The 21,431-nt window shown below is 41.6% G+C and overlaps 1 protein-coding gene across 2 annotated transcripts in view; it reads right to left on the reverse strand.

The window, feature by feature from the left end:
- The window catches only part of ap3b1a (adaptor related protein complex 3 subunit beta 1a), a 58,606-nt gene that overhangs the window by 24,823 nt on the left and 12,352 nt on the right, over positions 1 to 21,431 (reverse strand). For both annotated transcript variants that reach the window (XM_037116844.1, XM_037116845.1), the window contains exons 6-21: positions 20,373 to 20,439; positions 15,353 to 15,535; positions 14,552 to 14,707; positions 13,511 to 13,608; positions 13,364 to 13,418; positions 13,204 to 13,275; positions 12,882 to 12,944; positions 12,664 to 12,796; positions 12,480 to 12,589; positions 12,183 to 12,359; positions 10,330 to 10,516; positions 7,835 to 7,965; positions 6,822 to 6,963; positions 6,087 to 6,264; positions 1,985 to 2,138; positions 251 to 299 (exon numbers count right to left, since the gene is read on the reverse strand). In XM_037116844.1, the coding sequence (XP_036972739.1) occupies positions 251 to 299; positions 1,985 to 2,138; positions 6,087 to 6,264; positions 6,822 to 6,963; positions 7,835 to 7,965; positions 10,330 to 10,516; positions 12,183 to 12,359; positions 12,480 to 12,589; positions 12,664 to 12,796; positions 12,882 to 12,944; positions 13,204 to 13,275; positions 13,364 to 13,418; positions 13,511 to 13,608; positions 14,552 to 14,707; positions 15,353 to 15,535; positions 20,373 to 20,439 (1,955 nt within the window). The remainder of the gene's footprint in view (positions 1 to 250; positions 300 to 1,984; positions 2,139 to 6,086; positions 6,265 to 6,821; positions 6,964 to 7,834; positions 7,966 to 10,329; positions 10,517 to 12,182; positions 12,360 to 12,479; positions 12,590 to 12,663; positions 12,797 to 12,881; positions 12,945 to 13,203; positions 13,276 to 13,363; positions 13,419 to 13,510; positions 13,609 to 14,551; positions 14,708 to 15,352; positions 15,536 to 20,372; positions 20,440 to 21,431) is intronic.

Below are 21,431 nucleotides of genomic sequence, written 5' to 3' on the forward strand. Positions count from 1 at the left end.
TTTCCAGCTGTGTTCACATATTATAATCCAGAACATCATATTCTCCTAATGCTAACCAAGTGGGTTCTGAGCCTAAACCTAACCAGACCATAGGCACAGTGTTGTCTCAACATAAAACATACAGTTGAACCTAAAGAAACTTAAAGTTTCAACATATTTGGACGGGACACTTAAATCCACAGCGGAATAAAAGCTGTGTCGGGGTTTATAAATGTTGGACATTCAGTGTTTGACAGTGAAATGAACTCACAGTCATCCAGATCCAGTAACGACACTTCCTTCTTGGACTTCACCTCCACCTGAAAAACAAACACAGAAAAATCACAACTCAAAACAGAAGAAGTGAAATTGTGTTTTGTTGTATTCAGAGGATAAAATGTTTCAATTCTGCTGACAGTCGCGACACATTCATCCCAAAAACCGCATTTATCTGTAACATGTCTGGAATTTCCAGCGACCGCTCATGCACAGTGTCGTGTCACAACCGATACGCGCCACCTCGTGCCACTGAGGCCGACTTGTCAGCTGTTGACTTGTGGGAATTACAACACACGGCTCCAGCTCGCACCGCTACAGGCTCAATAAAAACGCATTTAAACATACGAGCGCTTTTATCAGCGCTTCTCCACAGCCTCCTAACCAACCACGGCTCCACTCACGTCACATAAAGAACCATAAAATTCCACTCTGCGTTCTCCGGGCTGAGCAGACGGGAAGAAGAGACACAACAACAGGACGGAGGAGGGAGAGAGGAGTGAGAGTGAAAACAAACAATAAAGTTAGAGGCCGTATCTTATCAGATCTACTCTGACTGACGCGTGCTGCTGCTGGTAATAGAGACGGAAACCTTGTTAGTAAATGGAGGTCTGGAGAGAGAGAGATGCATAATTCATAGGCCATGTCCAAATGACAAACTGGATGAAATGAGAATTTCATAGTGCAGAAAGGGAAAGGGAGGGTGAAATAATGTGATGAGCAGAACAGGTGAGAGAAAGATGCCGAGGGCTGAAACAGGGACGAGTCAAAGAGTAGAGGAGGAAAACAAAGCTGATAACAGAGGAGCTGAATTATATCCAGCAGTATAAATTGTGATGTTGACGCTCTCGCCACATGTGCACCTGAGGAAGACCCTGGGAAAACTTAAAAAAATATCATATTCTACACTAAATAAACAAGACATACTGAAGAATGTCTTAGATGTGAGATGAACATTAAACTCTGATTACAACTGAAGTGAAGCTACACGTTATAATATGACAAATGTAGAAGCCTCCAGTAAAAACTCTTGTAAATGTTTAATAATGGCGTTAATAAGTGACATCTGTTGTGTTCAGCACAAGATTATGAACTGGAATTGCATGCAGTGTGTTGCCACGGCTACAAAGATCTGTAACATGTAAAAACATTTTTTGAAAAAGGTGCATCACAGATTTCCCAGAGCTCAAAGTGACGTCTTCAGCAGCAAAGCTTCACATTCAAGAAGCTGGAATACAACTGAAACAATTAATCTAGTATCAAAAACCAACTGTGATTCATTTCTCTCAGTTCCTAATTGTAACGAATATGAACTAATTCTTCATGTTTATGCTTCTATGAAAACAGAGTATCTCACCATCGGTGGGCTCGGCTCTCTTCGGGCTGTCTAATACCACCAGCCATTAAAACAACTCTAGCTACATAATCCATTAAATGTGTTATTTTCAAATCAAATAAATGTTTAAAATCTTCCACACACAGAAACTGGATAAATGAATAAATGCTCCTAATGATAAATAATCACGTGCTGGAACTTTTAAAGACAAGCTAATTTAAGTATGTGTTGGAAAAAAGAAAAATCAAAAGTCAAAAGTCTATATTCTGAAGATATAAGAAATATTCATCAGACAGCATCCTGAAGAGGAGAAGAAAGCTGATGTTGCTGTGAATAAAGCAGCTGAGTCAGGATCCACATTAACTGTCCGGGCCGAAAAGAATCACACGTCACCTTTGGTTTGGACTTGACCTGACTCTTCTTCTTCTGCGCTGTGATGTTGTCTGAATCGGAGTCGTCCTCGGAGTCGGACTCTGAGCTGGAGGAGCTTTCGGCTGACGAGCTGCTCGACTGGGCCACAGGTCCGTTACCGTTTTCATCTGAGTCACTGAAACACAAGAAACTGACCTCAGACATGGAAACAATCCACGTAATACAACTGAGAAGGGATGGAACAGGGTAACTTTTTACATTAAGGTCCTTGTACAGAGCTGTCTAACTTCTGCAGGTCAGTGAACATTTCAGTAACCTTTAACATTTTCACCATTTTCCATCACTTCAGCAGATTAGATCAACTTTGGATCAATCTTCCTACATTTTATAACTAATTGCTGACAAAAACAACGTCATAACCAAGAATCAGGAGACTGACTTCCTCTTTTCTCTTTTCCTTCAGGCATTATTTAGGCCTGACAATAATGTCTTCACACTGCTCAATTTAAATGTCACTCTTTACAAATTTTAGTAAATAAGAAAAGTTGGTATTTACAATCAGCTGCAAACACTCACTTCAGTTTGTCTGCTGATGGGATGTTAAATACAAACTGGTTTAAAACAGAAAGAAGTTGGAAGTTTCCTGGAAATGTACAGATGAAATTACCAGCTCTGTATTAAATGCTGGTCAGAAAACACCAGACATTTTTTATCAAACAATACTGGGATAATTTTCAAACATTTTGATATAAATTCAGACTATCTGAATGATGTGACTGGTTATAACCAACTGCTCCACCATGACATTTCTGGACCTGTAGAAAAAGTCTTAAAAACAGCAGAAAACTTGACAATATGTTGTTTTGTCTCTTCCATCCAAACTGCAGCGCGGCCGCGTCAGAACAGCAGCAGTCAATCTGTTTGTGTTTGTGAAGTTAATTCACTCAAAAAGATTTTTTCCATCTTTCTCCTCTCTCTTCCACTCGCTCTGTCCCTCTTCAATTTGTCCCGATAATGAGTGTTTACTCCGCCTGCCTGGGATTTTCAGCCGTTAAATTAATGAGGGGAATTGTGACGGTAACTGGCTTTTTAACTTGGGCGATGATGAAAAGCCAGTATTAATTTGGCCTACAGATTTCATTTGCTGCGAACAGGAAAAAGTGATATAAATCACTGTGGGCCTGATTAGGCCCTGCCTGAAATGACTGGGCCATAATGAGGGCATTATGCTGTGTTTGTTGTGGAAGCACTGGGGTGAGCTGCTCTAATTACTGTGTGTATGTGTGTGTGCGCGTGTTTGTGTGTGTTTGAGCACTGGGGTGAGTTGCTCTAATTATACTCTCTAATGGAGAGAACAGGGTCAGCCGCCGGCCTGTCACACACTGAAATCAGGTACACTCGCTGTGAGTTTGTGTGTCCGTGAGCAAATGAAGTAGAGTGCACAAGAAACTAAATGTGCCGGTGTGTAAGAGAGTGTACGTGAGCATATTCAGCAGTAATGACTCAAATCTCATTCATTGGTAACACCAGGCTGCTAAATGACCAATCAAAAGTCATTATCCATTAGCCATGTAAATGTGGGCTACGCTACTGGAGGAAAATTCTCCTTGATTAGCTTGTTAATGGAACTCACACTAACGATATTCAGGCAGCTCTGCCAGCCTCACGTCTGTGTGTGTGTGTGTGTGTGTTCGTGTGTGTGTGTGTCTCATAGATTATATTAAAGTTGGTGTAAGGTGACTTCGCCTCAGAATCTGTTGCCTGCTGTGTTTACATGCACGCTAGTTTGCTGCTTCGGATCAGGTCGCCGTGCTTTGACGTTAGCTCTGTGGTTAGCGAGGTCACTTCAGGATTCATTCTGGGTTTTCAGTGTTACGGTTCACTTTTTGCACATCGCCATGGTAACATGACTAACAATGACGGAAGTTATGTGCAAGAGGACGATTAAAACCATCATCTTTATCATTCATACAGGATCCTGTGGAGCTCGATGTGGATTGTGACTGGTCGACTCCGGGACATCGAGTCTGGTCCTGCTCGAGGTTTCTGCCAGTTGAACTGCAGTTTCTTCGACTTGTGTCATGAGATGAGGTTCACTGACTTATTAAAGATTGATTGACGTTCCTGTTGTCCTCATATGTGTGTTGGCAAACAAGGAGCATCATGACGCGACAGGTGTCAATCAAAGACAGTTGACAGATTCACTCAGAGACATTAAAGATTATTTAGACAGAAATAACTGGGAATGTTGATGAATTCGTGTAAATGAACAGTTTGATAAGACGCAGGTTAATTCTAGAAAAAGAGAGAGTGTGTGACAGCTTCATCTTCAGGGAAACACTGTAATTAAATACTACGTCTAAGCTGGACATTGATTTTATGGAACACACAAGTGTAGTAATAGTCAGATCTACAGTACCCTCATGATGAGACAGTGATATTATAAGGCGTGTCAGCTGTCCTTCCTGCATTCAGCAGCTGTAACTGTGATTACGTGATTAATTTCTTCCTCTATCTGTCTAATAGTTTAACATATTTCACTCTTCTGCTGTGAACTTAATTTAACTCCATGTTTGTGACTAGTTAAATGCTCCACTTTCATCTGAGCACCTTCATGTCTTGATGTGGAGCCAGACAACAGAAACAGATCCAGAGTATGTATAACTTGAAAGCGTTTCTTAACACACTAAGTGAAGAATTTACACCCTTTATTAAAGTTCTTAAACAGCATCTAATTCAAAACATACCTTGCTGTATCGTTTTTTAAGATTTCCTCTCCAGCACTCAGTTGTGATGTAGCACTGGTGTAATCGTGAGACAGACTCAGATGTGAGCACTTATCCAGTCGGCTGCAGCCGGATCTAAAGTCTAAACTCCTCAATAAGTAGAAATCAAGGTCTGGTCTGTTCATTTATCTAAGTATGAGGCGTTTTAAGATAAGAGCTTGTGTCTCTGCTGAGTGCCGGGAGGGCGATGCAGCTGAAGGAGGAAAATAACAGCAAGGTCACAGAAGGAAGTGGAGAGGAAACAACTGACAACAAGGAGCTTCCTTTAACAGTCAGCCGGTGTGAACATCAGATCAACTATCGACAAATAACAACAAACACCGAGTGAATAATTACTCAGTGTGATATGGGAGTGTCATCCACACACAGCCGAATTAGGCATGGAAATGGTAAGAGAACATCTAATGCCACTTTTGCATTTTTAAATCAAGCAATTAACTCTGTTCACGTTGAGTTTGCCTTTCTGTTTTCTTCCCTTGTGTCACGTCCGTCATCACAAACACATCAGAGAAACAGGGACGAGTAGAAAGCATCAGAATAAACCCAGAAGACGTTAAACTAGTTTTAAAAAGTCTTGATCAATAAAATTCTGAATAAGGTGCATCGTTTGTTCCAGACCAGTTGCACATGCTCAGTACGATCAGGCAGCCAACAGGAACGGAAGCCACAAACAAATGGCTGCTTTTTAAATATCTTTAACTTTAGTGTCTCTTTCAAACTCAGCGCTGACTGAACATGTTCAAGCAGCTCGACAGAGACGGATGGAAACATCATCTAAAATTAAACACACATCACAGCATCGCGGGAGGCGATAAAACCCAGTGACTACTGCAGGATTAACTGACCTGGGAGATACACTTTCATACTGCACACAGAAGCCAGATGTTAGTGGGTTTAAATAGGTTCTTTGGCCACTATGAAAGAGGTATAATTCTGTTTCTCTGAAGTTTCTTATATTTCTGACAGCCTGAATCGTGTTTTTGGGTGTGTGTCTTTCTTTTTAGTTTACCATCATTGTTGTCGGAGCAAACATGTAAAAATCCAGCAAGTATTAGTACCATATTCTCTCACAAGGTCAGATTTTTCCTGCTGGATGAAGTGTTTGTGAGTTCAGGTAAGAGACAGTGAACAGAAGGACGTCTCACAGCAGCAGGTCGGTTGTCATACAGACGATAAAAATGGTGAACAGTTGTTAGTTTGATGTTAGTTTGAGCTTATTGACGCAGCAAAGCACTGATCACATTAGTTGTTGACTGTGACTCCCACAGACACGTGAGGAAGAGAAAGAAACAGGAAACATCTGGACACAGAGCTCACAGGCAGGTGAGACACCGTACCTGTCACCAGCAGTCAGCTTGTTCTTCTTCAGTGGTGCCTTTTTGGTCTTTTTCTTCTTCTTCTGTTCTGCTTCAAATTCACTGGAGCTCTTTTCAGATCCACTGGAACTTTTTCCAGAATCACTGGAGGTCTTTTCGGACTCTTCACTGCTTTCCTCCTCACTCTCGCTGCCCGACTCTGTAGACACACACACACACACACACACACACACACACACACACACACACACACACACACACACACACACACACACACACACACACACACACACACACACACCACATATCAAACTAATAAACCTTATATCATCATCAAGTATTCAAATCATGTGTTTGATCACTTTTATGATAATTTTGTTTACAAAACTATAACAAAAAATGTTTCTCTCTCCTTTCCTTTTTTCTCTGTGACAAGACGAGATTTTGACGAGCAAAAAATAGATCTGTGATGAGAAAAACTACAAAGAATGTGGTTTTGTTTTTATTGACGAGGTGAAAATAACTAAGAAGCTTGTAATCCTGGTACAACGGCTATCAAATTATGTGGAATAAAATCAGATCATATCTTAAAAAGGCCAATTAACCACAGTCGCAGTGCAGCAAGTATTAAAATAAACCTGCTGTTTCAGTAAATGAACCAGGAGTGAGAGATTATAATTCAAATGATGTAATGAAAACAACAGATCTTATCTCTGTCTAAAGGGTAAAAACATACATGGTCAGACAGAGACAAACCTTCATCACTGCTGCTGCTGCTGTCTTCACTGCCACTGCTCTCTGATTCTTCCTCTTCTTTCTCGTCTTCATCGTCAGAGTAGAACTTGTCTTCAGATTTAGATTTTTTGGTCTTCCCAACCAATGGTGCCCATTCTTTCACCTGAACAGATACAGTGGAGAGAAGTGAGTCAATTAAACAGGAGATTCACATTCTAAGGTGCACTTCTGTATTTTACTTTAACATTTGTTATTAAGACCAAAGTGGTGAGGAGGAGGAGAAAAAGAAAGAGAAACTTTTAACAATCTTTTAACGATCCAATCCAAGGCATGCGTATATTCTTACAATGCTTTGTGTTTATTTCCTATCTTGTCTCACAGATAAGGTCGGTGTTATTCTTTATTTGTCTTCTTGTCAACAAAGACTGAACCCAACATGTGTTAATCGACTCTTGGTACTTCCAGACTTCTATGTTTGACACACACAGAGCTTGTTATTCACTTTACATTACTCTCAGATAGCTTTGTTCCAGCAGCTGTCACTCAGGTGAGTCAATCATACCACATCTGCACAGATGCTACAGAAGCAACATCTGTTTATTTTCGTTTTTAGACAAGTGCCGATTTATTTCAGAGTTTTTTATTGTTAGTTCTGTCTTCTGTCCTGATTAGTAGAGCCATGAGTACTTTTATTATCTTTATTAATCCTGTCTGTTGTCAGTGTTGTTGTCTCAAGATGGACGCCTCGTCTTCTACCTACAGGCTCAAATAAAGTCACCTGAGCCTGAATCTGAACCTGAGTCACTTATCAGAACAGTTTCTGATTCATTTTCTGACGTTCAGCTAATTAAATAATCAACAAATTGTCTCAGCTCAATAAACCACGACAGGGAATGATGATTTATCTCAAACCACTTCAGGCTGAAAAATGCCTCATTATGTCTGACAGACGCTGAAAGTGCAGAGAGGGTTTAGAGTCGGACACGTGAAGTGTAAGTATGGCGAGGAGCGTGTGAGGAGGCGGGACTCCTTACCGGCTCGATGACCTCCACGTTCCTCACAGACTGGTCCGGAGCAACAGCCGGCCAGTCCGACAGCTCCTGGTACCCAGTAGCTTTAACGTTGAGGCTGTGGGAGAGCGTGCCGAGCTGGAACCGGTCTCGATCTGACAGCAGAACAGAAAAGAGAAAAGAAAAAAAAAAGGCAGGCGTGGTGAAAAACAAACAGCTGGTGGTGCAATTTAACTGAGGAGTTACTATTTATCTACTTCTTCTCCACTACATTAAGAGGAAAACTTAAAATATAATGTTTGAATATAAATCAAAGTACACAATAGTTTATACGAGTACGGCACAAATAATTAGCTGAACAATAAATAAGTCGACTGACAGAAAATGAGTTGGAAACTATTCTTCACAGCTGGTTTCAGATTTGAATCATTGGAACAAACACTGTGAAGAGTTCTTTCTTCTTTCTTTGAGCTCTGGCTCATCTGTGAGAATACTGGGAAATGTGTCGACAAACAATTGTTGGATTCATGAAGAAAATAATGAGCAGAACGAAAATAATGATTGGTGTCGGTCCAATACAAAACAGGACACAATGAGCTCCACCTCAGCTACAGCAGTAAAAACCTGCTTTTACATTAATGAGGATCATCTGCGGACGTCAGAGTGAAGAGTCCAACAGTCTGCAGAGACACTTCACTGCATTACTGTTAATACTTCAAGTACATTCTCCTGATTATACCTTTATACTATGGACAATAAATGTAGGTATTAATTATAAAATGCGACAGCTTAATGTTTCTGCTTTGATTTGCTTCAGAGATTTATTTACATTTGTATTAATTCCCCCTTTTTTATTTTCCCATTTCATTTATTTATATCTTTTGGAATAGCAATTTCTCATTTTAAAAATTCTCACTTATTCATTTATGTATCTATTTACATTTTATTTTCTGTTTGCATTTTACCCCCATTTATTCCCCACAAGCCCTTAAATTTCTGTATTATTGTCATTTTTGCATTTCTTCACGCATTTCTGCTCCATTATGCAAATGAGAGTGGCTGCCATTCAAAGCCAGTCACAATCTATCACAGTTTGGGAGGATAATGTATATTTGCATAATGAAGCAGAAATGTATAAAGAAATGTAAAAAGAAAAAAAAGAAAAGAAAACAGAACAGCAATCATAGATACCAGCCACGTAAATACGCCTGATTGTTTATTTTAAATCAAAATCCATGTACTATTCATGTATTATTCCATAGAATCTAAAAATGTTGAGAAACACCTCATCTCACAATATTTAGGAGTACGAGAATAAAATCTGTCCCTTCATCTGGATCTGCACCAAAAGTTACTGAGGTCTATTCAGGACCGAGACTCCAACCAAGTTTAATGCAAATCTGTTCTGTAGTTTTTATTTAGTCCTACTGACAATCAACAAACAGAGAAGAGAAACAGGCACAAACAAAACTTTCTCAGCAGTGGTAATAAGGTTGGAGGAGAGTGTGAAGTGAAAATGATCCAGAAATCATTTAGAAATAAAATGTAGTTAATAGATACATTTTAAAAATTTAAATAAGAATTGAAATATAAATTCATGTCACCTTTTATAAATTACTTAATTACAATATTTGTTATAAATATTTTTGTTTGATTTAATGATGAAACTTATTGAGTCTTTTATTCATTTATTTTTGATTTTGGCAGTTTGGTCTTCCATATGATACCTTTATTTCTTATCTGATGAATACAGGATTTCACTTAACAGAGTATTTCCACAGTGTGTAATAGTACTTTTACTTCAGTACAGGGAGATAAATAAAGAATAAAGGACATGTTCAGGGTGGCAGATGGATCGTTCTGTTCTAACGAGGGAGCCGGAGGTTAAACTCTGACTGTATACATGTTGAAACCTTTAATAAAAGATGTCCGCTCTCTGTTTCTGTGTTCACATTCACTCCTCTCTCTCTCTCACACAGGAAGATAATCAGTATCTGTGCCTGGGGGAGGTCTGCTCTAAAAACTCTGATTTTCTCACAAAAAAAAGAAAAACGAGAAAAAAAGACTTCACTTGTGAATATTAAGAATGACAGGGGTGGTTAACGCTTTCCATAAACATCCAGTAGGTGCAAACTGCCTCTGAATTTTAATGCAGCGGGAGGCAGTTTCTGTCCCTTTTGTCGAGGAGAGAGAGAGCGAAGAGACAGCTAAATGAGGGAGATTTTTTTCCCCTCCGAGTGTCTGAAAAAGGTTAGCATTAGCTCAATTATTTACCCATCTCATTAGTCCAAGGTAAAAGGGGTCTGACCTAACTGCCCTTCAGAGAGACAGACACACCGGAATAATAAAACCACCACCTGAATCAACGCTGCATACTTCTTGAGACGGAGCCAATAGACGAGAAATAGATGAATTACCACAGAGGAATGGTTTTTAATCTAAAACTTTCAGCGCAGCGGGAGGATTTAATGCCTTTCAAAATAAAGATAATGGGCTGATATTACAAATGTATGAAGTACCTTTGAAGGCAGACTCGAGCACTGGGGCCGGTTTGGGGGCCAGCAGGATGCGGCGGGCGTACTTGTTGAGGGCGCCACTCTTCTCGTTGGGCACAATCAGCTGTCTTATGAAGCGTGTTCGGTCTCTGATGTCGTAGTTCTGGTCGTACTTGCCGAGGTTCAGGATGTACTGGGTCAGCAGTTTGGTCTGGAGCCAGAGAGGACGTGAAGAGATTGAGAGAGAAAAGTAGGATGAGATGTTAGCGAGGGGACGAAGAGAAAAGCATTTGGGAGTAAAGATTAGTTTCGTGAGGGATGTTCCTAAAACTAAATTACGAGCAGGAAAAAAGGAATATTTATTCATTATTTGATATATTTTTTTCCGTACTGACAGAAGATCGTTAGGACTCTCACGTCTGTAAGCCAAGTATAGAGCTGAAATCTTATTACTTTTTGCCAAGACATACAGTAGATACAGCACGTTTATCTCATGAGGCTGCTGGATTTGTGAGATCATATAATCATCGGCCAATCAGCATCCTTTCAGGAACTACTGGCAGCCACAGATGTGGTTTTTAGACGTGATGACCAGCGAGAGAAGCAACAACAATGGCTGCTCCTCAAGAGGTTAGCGTAGCAGTTTTAGCATTGGTTATATTGGAGCCGGAGAGTTTATTTCATTGAAAGAAGAAAGAAAAAATGTGTATTGTGAGATCACATTGACCTTTGACCACCAAATTCTAATGAGTTAATGTCTCAGTCAAAGCAAACATTTGTAAGAAATTTGAAAAAATCGCCTCCATGTGTTCTTGAGATATCATGTTGGAATATTTTTTAAAACCCAATACAAAATAGCCATAAGAGTCGTCTTTGCTCCGATATTCTGGTTCTTGTCTGAACCTGGATGAGTCAAAGCCTCGTCCTGTCTCAGAAGAGGAGGGACGATCACTTACACTGATGTATATCATTGTGTCAGGTGTAAAAAAAGATATCAATGCTGCCGTGAAGCAAATATTAGAACCCAAATCCTTTTCTTTGTCTCTCCCCCTCTCTGCTCCCCGACACATTACGAGGAGCTGGAGGTGTAATGATGTGCTCGTTTGGGCTCATAAAGCTGCTCAGAGGCCAGAATCACCTCATCTGACTGAATGGGCCTGTGGACACCAGGCTGCGCTCAGAGATGCTCCATTACATCAGAACCGTCTCATTCACAGCTCTGTGTTCAAACTGAGCAGCACTTCGCTCTGAGCTGCAGAAAGTGTTCAAGATAAGCTGCATCCTGAGAAATAATTCAGATTATCAATATCAATATTTATGTGAGTACGAGTATCTGCAGAGAAAGCAAATACTGCACAGCTAAGAAGAAACATCGCTGTTCTTCAGAAGGAGGACGAGCTTTTGCAGTGAATGAATGAAGTCATCAACCAAAAACTGACATCACGTCCCAAATCAAGAGAAAGACTCGTAGACTGTTTATGTTAGTCATCACCCTGACAAAGGACACAAAACTATAAAGAAGATCTGACAAGAGTGACCTGCCAACATGACCAATTTCAGCAGGAGTCTCTCTATTTTCATTCCTTTCTCTCGTTAATCAAAAATGTGTGGGATATGTGTTGTAAAATAAATCAGTTTGTCCCCGAGAATAGACAAAACTGGTGCGAGAATCTTTAAAATTTGAGTTCATTTGTTGCTTGACTGTCCCCTTCAGTGATATTTGTCCGACTGGCACCACAAATGGCAGCATTTGCTTCCTTTCAAGTGTCCAGTGTGTAAAGACCTTAAAACATTTACTGCCAATTTCAGGATTCTGTTAATCCAGCACAATATTTGCAACCTGCAGGCACAGGAGTTTCACTGATTGGCTTTCCTACCTGCTTGGAGTTGGTCAGGTAGAGTTTGGCTGCCAGGTTGACCGTCTGCAGCTTCACGATGTCCTCCTCCGCTGTGAAAGTCTTCGCCATCTTACGGAGGACGTCAGGTGCGATCTTTGGCACCCTCTCGCAGTACTCTCCCATCAGCCACAGGATGCTGGCTCGCGCCATCGGGACCTGACAAGTCACAGGAGTTAGGAGCATGAAGGTTGTTATAACACTATTTTACAACACTTCTTCCTGTCTAAACTTTCATGTTGGACAACCACATATCAAAAGTACAGAGGTGAAACATACGGTGATGTTGTCGAAGAGCTTGGCCATGTGTTTGATGATCTCACTGTGCTGTGTGGGCTGAGTCTGAAGCAACTTCTTGATCACCACCACACTCTCAGCCACCACAGTCTCTGCAAAGACAGACAGTCACATTAACACACTGACGAAGCTAAAAACACTGCGAGGTTCAATGAAGGCATTTTACCGTCTCTGTTGGAGAGCAGCAGCACCAGACCGTTCAGACACGTGTCCGTCACCTCAGAGATGTTGGTGGCACACCGGCCGATGGCCTGAATGGTGGCTGCCGCAAACGCCTTGTCCTGACTCTTCACATATGTCTGAAGAAAGGCAAAGAAACAACATGAGTCACAACCCTAAACTTAACTGTTGACATCAGTCACAGGTAATCATTAAGAAACACACCTGGAATTCCCTCAGTATAGTGGAGATGTTGGCTTCATTGGCCAGGTTGGTCAGAATCTCTAACTACAAAGATCACAGAGGAGAGGGTGGTTAACATGAAGGCTCAAGAAACAATCAATTACATTTTGATCTCGTCAGACAGCGTTCAGAAATAGTGTTAAAGACTTTAGTTGTGCAGGAAATCACCTTTTGTGAAACCATCAAAACTGCTGCAGAGGATCAACTTTGTAAATGTGTAGAGAACATTTAAATGAAGCCGATATAACCTTTGTATTTTATTCCACCACAACCAAATGTTTCTACACATTAAACGGGTGTTTACCTTCAGAGTTTTGATGTGTGTGGAGTCTGTAGATCTCACGTAGAAACTCTTCATGTAGGGCTCAAACATCCCCTGGTTATTTGGAGATAATTCAGTATTATTAGAGCACCTGTGTCGATGCAGTGCACCATTATTGTTCTTCACAGCTGTGCAGACTCACCTTCCTCTGAATGGACATCGTGGCTATGTTCTGAAGCACGATATACTGCACCTCTCTGTGAACAGACAGAAAATAACATTCAGACATCGACAGCAGAGGATCGAGGACGAGGCAACCGACGGGTGCAGGATGGTGTTCTTTCATTACCTGTGGCTTCTCAGTAGTCGAACCAGGGACTTGGTGACGATGTTGACTTCATGTTTTGGGGCCAAATGCCAGTAGAGCTGAGCGACCGACATCACCACCTGAAACACAGCAAAACAGTCAGAAATTACATGATTTCAATATTTGTATTTAAACCTCTCAGACTATATTCTGGGATCTCAGTTTGATTTCTCTTGTTCCACTTTTCTCATGCTCCACACTTTTCTCTATTCTCTGTTGTACATACTTGATTATGTGTTTTTATCACTCTGAAAAGCACTTTGTATCTTGTGCTTTATTTCTACCATTATTATTATCAACATTAATAAACCCATTACAGCATATCCTCGTCCACCCGATCTAAAATTAAATGCCTCCTTCCTCCTCTCAGCGCTCTACAAAGACACTCATGACATGAATCTGTGAAGGTAATTTTTCAGCAGAGCTTTAAATAGCAGGCGGACGTGTGTCCATCGTTGCAGGCAGAATGAAAGGTTGTTCAGGCGTCTATGAAGATGGAGGATGTCACTGTGTTGTCTCGAGTAAAAGACACAGCATGTCACATTTTAATCAACACTTTCATTTGGGAGCATTTTTCCTCCCGCTGCTACACAGCGACAGAGACCTTGAGGCTGCCGGGTGATGGAGATCTGCGCTCACTCTGTTTTTTATCTTTTTTCCCTTCCTACTCTTGGGGGGTGCACTCAGGCAGGTATGTGTGTCCAGGTGTGCGTGTAGGAAAGTATAGTATACTGAATTTTGAAGTGCCTGCATGTTCATAAAGGGCCTTTCATGTCAGAGACAGTGGTGAGATACAAGCAGAGAAACCGTGAGTAATGTTTGAATCTCTCAACGAGTTTAACAGCATTTACACACACACACACACACACACACACACACACACACACACACACACACACACACACACACACACACACACACACACACACACACACTTTCTCACACTAACAATATATTTCAATCCTTTTTATGTCACTTGTGTATCGGCTCTACTGCGTGTGTGTGTGTGTGTGTGTGACTCACAGCAGTGTTCCTGCTCTGCAGCAGAGGTTTAGTGTTCCTGAGCAGCAGTCTGTGATCTGGGTCCATGATGTAGGGTTTGGCCTCCATCTGCTCTTTTTTCTCCTCAGAGTCAGACTCGTAGAACGTCTTATCATTGTTCTCGTCAAAGATGGCGCCCTGAAACACAAACAACACAGAACACACTAAAGGGTTGAAGGGGCTCTGAGGAACTTCTGTGCTTGTATTGGACAGCGGTCGCTACTTCATTTCAGCGGACTACGTTTCTGAACTAGCTACTGTTGCTCTCTGTTAGACGCACAGAAAGTCACATCTTCTGGACTGTTGCTGAAAATCTGACTTGGAGTCCAAGCAGCATTAAACAAGTTAAACAAACCATCCACAGGCTTGTATAGACAACACAGAGAGGCGGAGAGAGGATCATTTCTTATGTCATGTTAAAAATAAAAAAAGTGATTAATGTATGAAATTACTACAAAATGGTACACAGAGCCCCTTTTAACCATCTTCCCCACATATACACCTGACTGACTGTGAGGTGGATGACTGACAGTGTCAATAATTATTAGGCATCATATGTATTTAAAGACATTTCTACCTCAAATAAAGTAAAGCAGCAGAAACAGCAATCAAGTTATAATTTTCTTTTTACAAATATCTGTTTTATTTCATATTTCATTGTAAATTCAAACCTAACAGGCTTCGAGCAGACCTGATTTAATACAACATTCATTTACCAAACGTGCTACAAAGTAAAAAAATATAAATGGGTCCATGGTGATCCGGACACAGGGCTTCCCTCACCTCCTTCCAGGGGCTGGTGAACTGCGTCCTGGCGTAGCGGGTCAGCATGGAGATGATGACCACCTGACCCCACTCCTCCACATCCACCAGCAGGTTACACAGCTTCCTGTAGTTCTTGTGAATCAGGTCAATGCGATCTGGACACACTTCCTCGAAAGCCATCACGACGCTGCCGGCAACCAGCTGCAGAAAACAACGAAGGAAAGTTAGAAACAAGTCGTGAGAGGAGACGCTGATGTGTCTCTTTCATTTCTCTCATTTTAACACTCGAATTAGTGGAAGTTGTAAGAATAGGAGGAGTTAAATAGGAGTTAAATTAAACAAATACTTTTTCTGTTTAAAAAAGCAGAACTCAAGAGAAATATAAACAAAATAGCGACGCAGGTCAAAAAGTAGTATTACTGCACTTAAAGAAAATACAACAACAATTTACCACTTTGATTACAACACACACAGTTCAGCCGCCGAGTAGTTAGCTGATAATTAGAAAGAAAATGTTTGCACTTTTGTTTTAACTGGCAATCCTGTGAAAGAAATCCATCAATTAGATCAACCTTTAAATTGTATTTTTTTTTTCTCAGGTACAAAAACTCATTTTATGTTCAATTCGTGGAGAAGAGAGGACGAGGAGGAAGCAGCAGCTGAGGGAGCTGATAATCAACCGTGTTTTATTGGTGGAAGGAAAAAACCCATTTGGCTGTTGCATCCCCCTCCTCCCCCTTCTCCTCCTCCTCCTCCTCCACCTCTCAACTGCCTGCTGACTGACTGTGAGACTGAGTGAGTGACAAGGCGGTGTATTAATATGCAAACAGCATTATCACGGGCAGGCGAGGGTGAAGAAGAAGAAGAGAAAGGGAGCTGAATCTGGTCTTCCCAATTAAAGCCTTCTGGCCCCTGGTGGCCCTGTGGGAAACCGGTGCATTTACCCATCAGCATTGTCATGAGCCTGCATTGATTGTGTGTGTGTGTGTGTGTGTGTGTGTGTGTGTGTGTATGAAATGTGCATGTGCACGGCTGCTGTCTGTAGACTGACAGAGAAATCTGGAGTGACGATTAGCTTCCCTGACACTGATGAGTGGATCACTAGAGGGATCAAACATCTACATTTTATGGTATCAGGCTGATGCTTGAAGCGACCCACAGACGGGTCACTCAGTCCAGTGAGGATGGTGCGACTAGCTAAGTGCCAACAGGAAGGCTGTTTTACATTTTTGGTTTAACTTCTGTTTTTAAAGTAAAAACTGACATACAGACTGGTTCCCTGTAAACCTCTCTGTCACAGTGCTGTTCAGTCTGACCCCGTTCTCGATTTTCTTTTTCCCCACAAAAATTGAAGGCAGCATAAAGGCTCATTTATGTCCTCCAGCGTTCTGGCGACGGATGCTAGCAGTAGCCAGGCTGATAACACTGACTTTGTGACAGCAGCACCAACCGTAAAGGCTCAGTTTTGCTCCCTTTACGTACGAAAATAAATAGGTATGTTTCAAACATGGGTCCTTCACTTTGGTGTGGATGTTAACTGGATGGCACCATTCAGAGTCAAATCAGTGTTGTATGGACCTCCACTTTCCCTTGTTATCATCCAACTCAATATTTAATTCCTGTCTCATCTCCTCCCAGCTGTTTTTCAGTAACTGTTTGTCTCTGTTACTTCATACAGATGAATTATTCTCCCCCCACAGGGAAACACTAGGAGGGGAGAAGTTGCTTATTTCTGCTTTAAAATATAAATAGTCAAACCTGAGCTTTCGTTGGCACGACAGGAGAAAATGCTGTGAAAAAGTTGCATTGGTATGTGGCGATTTAGGAGGTTTTGTTATTTAGACATCTCTCAGAGAGAGAATCCCAACACAAAAGAATGAATATCAATAACAGCAGGCTTATCTTTCCAGAAACACTTCCTTTGAATAATGCAGAAAGTACAAAACAAACAGTTTTTATACTCGTCGACATTATAAACAAATCACAGATTTGTACGTATCTATTCTTAAAATAGCTTCACAGCAGATGGAGAATGCTTCAGTTAATATCTGTGCCAACACTTTCTATAGTAGATAAACCTACTCAGAGCAGTCAATTAGCATATATTCATGCAGCGAGAGTCGCTGTGTATTTCTGCATCTCTCTCCCCCGACACTCTCTCGTCTCTGAGGCTATTACAGGCAGCACTGTTTCTGAGCATCCTGCTGTAAAGCTTTGTGCATTCTCCACCAACTTCCCCCATTAGACACAGCTCCAAGGTAAACTACATGCACCATCAACAAAACTGACACCCCAATCTATGGAGTTCATACACCTCCTCCTCCCTCCACGACCATATTATCTACCCTGCGTGACAAGCCGGTAATGGAAAAATCACACTAAGCAAATGGTTCTTCTAATAACAATAAATTTCCTATAAAATTATGAAGGGCCCAAACCGTTTCCTTGCATCTATTTTGCTATGAATTCTAATTAGGGTGCCAGAGAGGCAGAGAGTGCTGGGTCATCACACCACAGACAACGTGCGCCTTTTTGATTGATAGCCCAGCGTGGGGTCGGCCGATCCTCCCTTCCCCTGCTCTCTTCCTCCTCCCTCCTTTTTTCTCTTAAATTAATGGGCATCTCACCTAGCCCCTAATCATAGTACCCCCCCGCCCCCCAACCCCCCCACGCCGCCTTTCTGTTCTCATTTCAATTTTGTAGAAGGTGCACAGGGAGGGAGGAAGGGAGGGATCGATCATTTATCTTGTAATGGCTGGATAATAGATCCATCACAGTAAAACAGCTGCACAAACTCCTATGTTGTCTCTGTCATCAGGCCTTCCCATTTTCTCTTTAAACCATCTTCCCTATAAGCACCCCCCACCCCTCTGTGTGTCACAGCTATTTAACCAAACAGGCACATCTGTAAAGGTAAATGTCAGCAGGCCTGGACACCACCACAGCCTGGAACAATAACCAAATGTTTCCTCCTTCTACAGGCAGCACGGTGACATCAGCTAAACAGCATTTAGCTAAATGAATTCACTTATCTGTGGATAAATTGATTAATTAGCATCAGATGTGGAAAAACTGTGTTACAAAGCTAAAGATGGCTAGAAAAGAGGTCGGTGGCACTAGAGCTTGTGAACCACAAATTTTGACGCGTCAACGCAGGAGAAGCATAGATAATTAATATTGTTAAAAACAGCTGAGCTCCATTTAGGTGAGCAGGATCCAGGTTTCTGCACCGGGGCATCCTGGACTAGACTAGATCACACATCTGATGTCACGGTGTTGTTCCTGGAGCATCGTTATAACTGACTAATCACATCACGTCCTTGCATAGCAACTCATATGCACACTGGAGCAGTTATCGTTTGTAACATGTGGTTCACGTTGTGAAAGGCTGTATTTTAACCCAAACCATTATTTTCATTTGGCATCATCGCACGCCACCTTCCCAACATCACAAGACTCAAGTCGACCTATGACACCCGGCAGACGCAGCGAGACGAGACAAAGACGTAAAAGCCGTAAGAAGCCGTAAACAGACAGAGAGGGAGGCTGGAATGTGGAGAAAAGGCGTGTTAGTGTCTCGTATCTGCAGAGAGTTTCTGATTTTCTCTCTTTGTTGCTGCTCGGGACGCTTTACCAACCCAACATGTGTCTATTTGACGTCCTGGGAATGAGACTCAACAATCAACTGTCTTTGTGGTGCATTCAGGAACAGCTGGGACAAATCCTACTGATTCTACCTTTAACTTTAATAGTCTTTGAATTCTATTAACATGACGTGAGCTTCAGTTAGCTTTGAGCACAAATGTCCTTCAGAGGGAGACTTTTTACTCTGATACTCTGAGTCCATGTCAGAGCCTGAACTCTGTTACTGTGCTGGAGTTGAATCAGTACCTCTACTGGAGGAGCGACTGTGTGAATACTTATGTTATATACATTATAACTCTCCACATGTACAATGCACCAATTTTTCATGAGCCGTCTTTACTTGACTAAATTTCATATTATTATAAAAAAAAATCTGCATATCACATCATTTTGAAGCATTATTTTTATCTTAATGTTGGAAAAGCTGGAGTGGATAACAGATATTCAACACCTCAAAAGCTTAATGAGAAAACCTGCTGAAGACGTATGACCACAGATTTGTGGTTAAGCTCATTTTGATGCTCTTCATACAGGTGCTGCTCCTGAGCTTTATGACGGTGAAGAAAACCCTGATATTATAGGAAAAGAACTGGCAGGAAGCCTAGCCATCATCGTGGGACATGTAAACATGAAACCGCCCTAGCATCACAAACACGCATCGTTTGGTAGCCATCAAGTATCCGCTGTGTTTGGTTTTCTTCATTCATCAGCGGCTGATAGTGGCGCTGTCTGTGTGATGATAGTGCCCTCTCTCTCCGTCCCCCTGCCTCACACCGTGAGCTCCAACGGGGAGAAGTCATCTGTCTTCGTTAGCGTCTGGGGCTAAATATGCTATGCATCTGGTACTGGGCTTTCCATCCCCCCTTGGCCTGAGTGGCTTTGTTTTGTTTGTATAACGATAGGTATACGCTATGAATACATAATTACACCAAACTGTGCACGTACAAACACAACATGCTCTGCATTCTGTAGCCGACGTCTACATATTTGAAATTGGCATTTAAACACCCTCAGTATTCACTGTGACCTCCTCAAATTAATATGCTGCCTGCTGACTTCTAATGGGCTGCCTGCATTGTGTCTGTGAGCGGCCTAAACACAGGATTTGAGATTCCAACTCATTTACGGTCCATTGTGGGAAAAAAGAGAAGAAGTTGGCCTTTGAGAAAATTAAGCTGACACTAGCATCAGTGCGAAAATTCCTTCCAAATGGACACTTAACAAGGAGCATCTGAAGATGTGTGGGTTTAAGTGGGTGTTAACAAACCATGGCATTGCCGAATGAGCTGTGGGATGAGAGCTGAGAGGAGAAGTGCTTGACTGGGGCGCCCTCCAGTGGTGTCATGATGCGGAGGAGGTACTGTATGACACTCGCAGCTCCATCTGTACTTACTGTGCTTTTGTCCTTCAGCAGCTTCTCGATCACTTCGATCAGCTGCTCCTTCTGCTCTGGATCCAGGCTGAAGACAACAGAGAGAGAGAGACAATTATTCACATAACATGAAAACTTGATGACTTACAAATTAAATTATGTCTCCTCCGTGTGCTCAGAATACAGAGAGGAGACTGTGTGGTTCCACTGGCTCGGGTCTCACTGTCCACGTCTCATCTTCTGATCTGATCTGTGACAAATATCTCACCAGCTCAATGCTCTATGTATTAAAACAATCTGTATTTTATTCTAAAATGAGCAAGAAACTGAGATTTCTGTGACTTGTGACTCATTATCATGTTGCATCATCACCGACAGACAGATGTAGTGTTGCACTGCACTGCAGGAGTCTTAACAGAGAGGAGAGAAGATGTGGCAAACTACAGCTGTAACACTTCCATCAATCGATCCGTAGAAGTGCTGCAAAGTAAATCAAAACATTAGCAAATTTGCAAGATCCAAATCACATACGAAGATCTGATGAAGACAGATCACGTTGGGTCCAAAATGATTATTGGGTTTATCTCTGCGTCAGAATTCTGACAGCTGGTTCCAGCTTGTAACAAGTTTTGTGAGCCAGTATTAGGACACCGTTGGCATCACGTGGCATCTGTGTAAAAATAGCCAAGTTCCGCAGCACTGCCCTGATGTTAGCAATGTTTTTGGGGTTTTTCCTTTTGTTTTTCTAGCTTTTAATCAAACAGGTTAATTCCTTTGCGGTCACAGATCTCTTGGACAAGGCAGACCTGGCCAGGAATGGCAGCCACTCAAAGTTAACAATGGTAAATTACCAGAAACACACGCTCAGGTAATCAGCTAAAACATATGTGCACAGCAACGTTAGCTAGTGCAACAAACCACTTGAGGGGCAGATGGTTAGAACAACAGCGTGTTGTGGAGTGACTGATGGAAGGAGGGAGATGGAACGAACATTTAGTGGCTCAATGTTTCAATAAGACCTATAAAAATGCACAAAACGTCCCGTTCATCTGCAGTCTGGTCCACTTGAAACTGTAATCC

The sequence above is a fragment of the Acanthopagrus latus genome, chromosome 12 (genome assembly GCF_904848185.1).
Source record: "Acanthopagrus latus isolate v.2019 chromosome 12, fAcaLat1.1, whole genome shotgun sequence".
NCBI classification, from domain to species: domain Eukaryota; kingdom Metazoa; phylum Chordata; class Actinopteri; order Spariformes; family Sparidae; genus Acanthopagrus; species Acanthopagrus latus.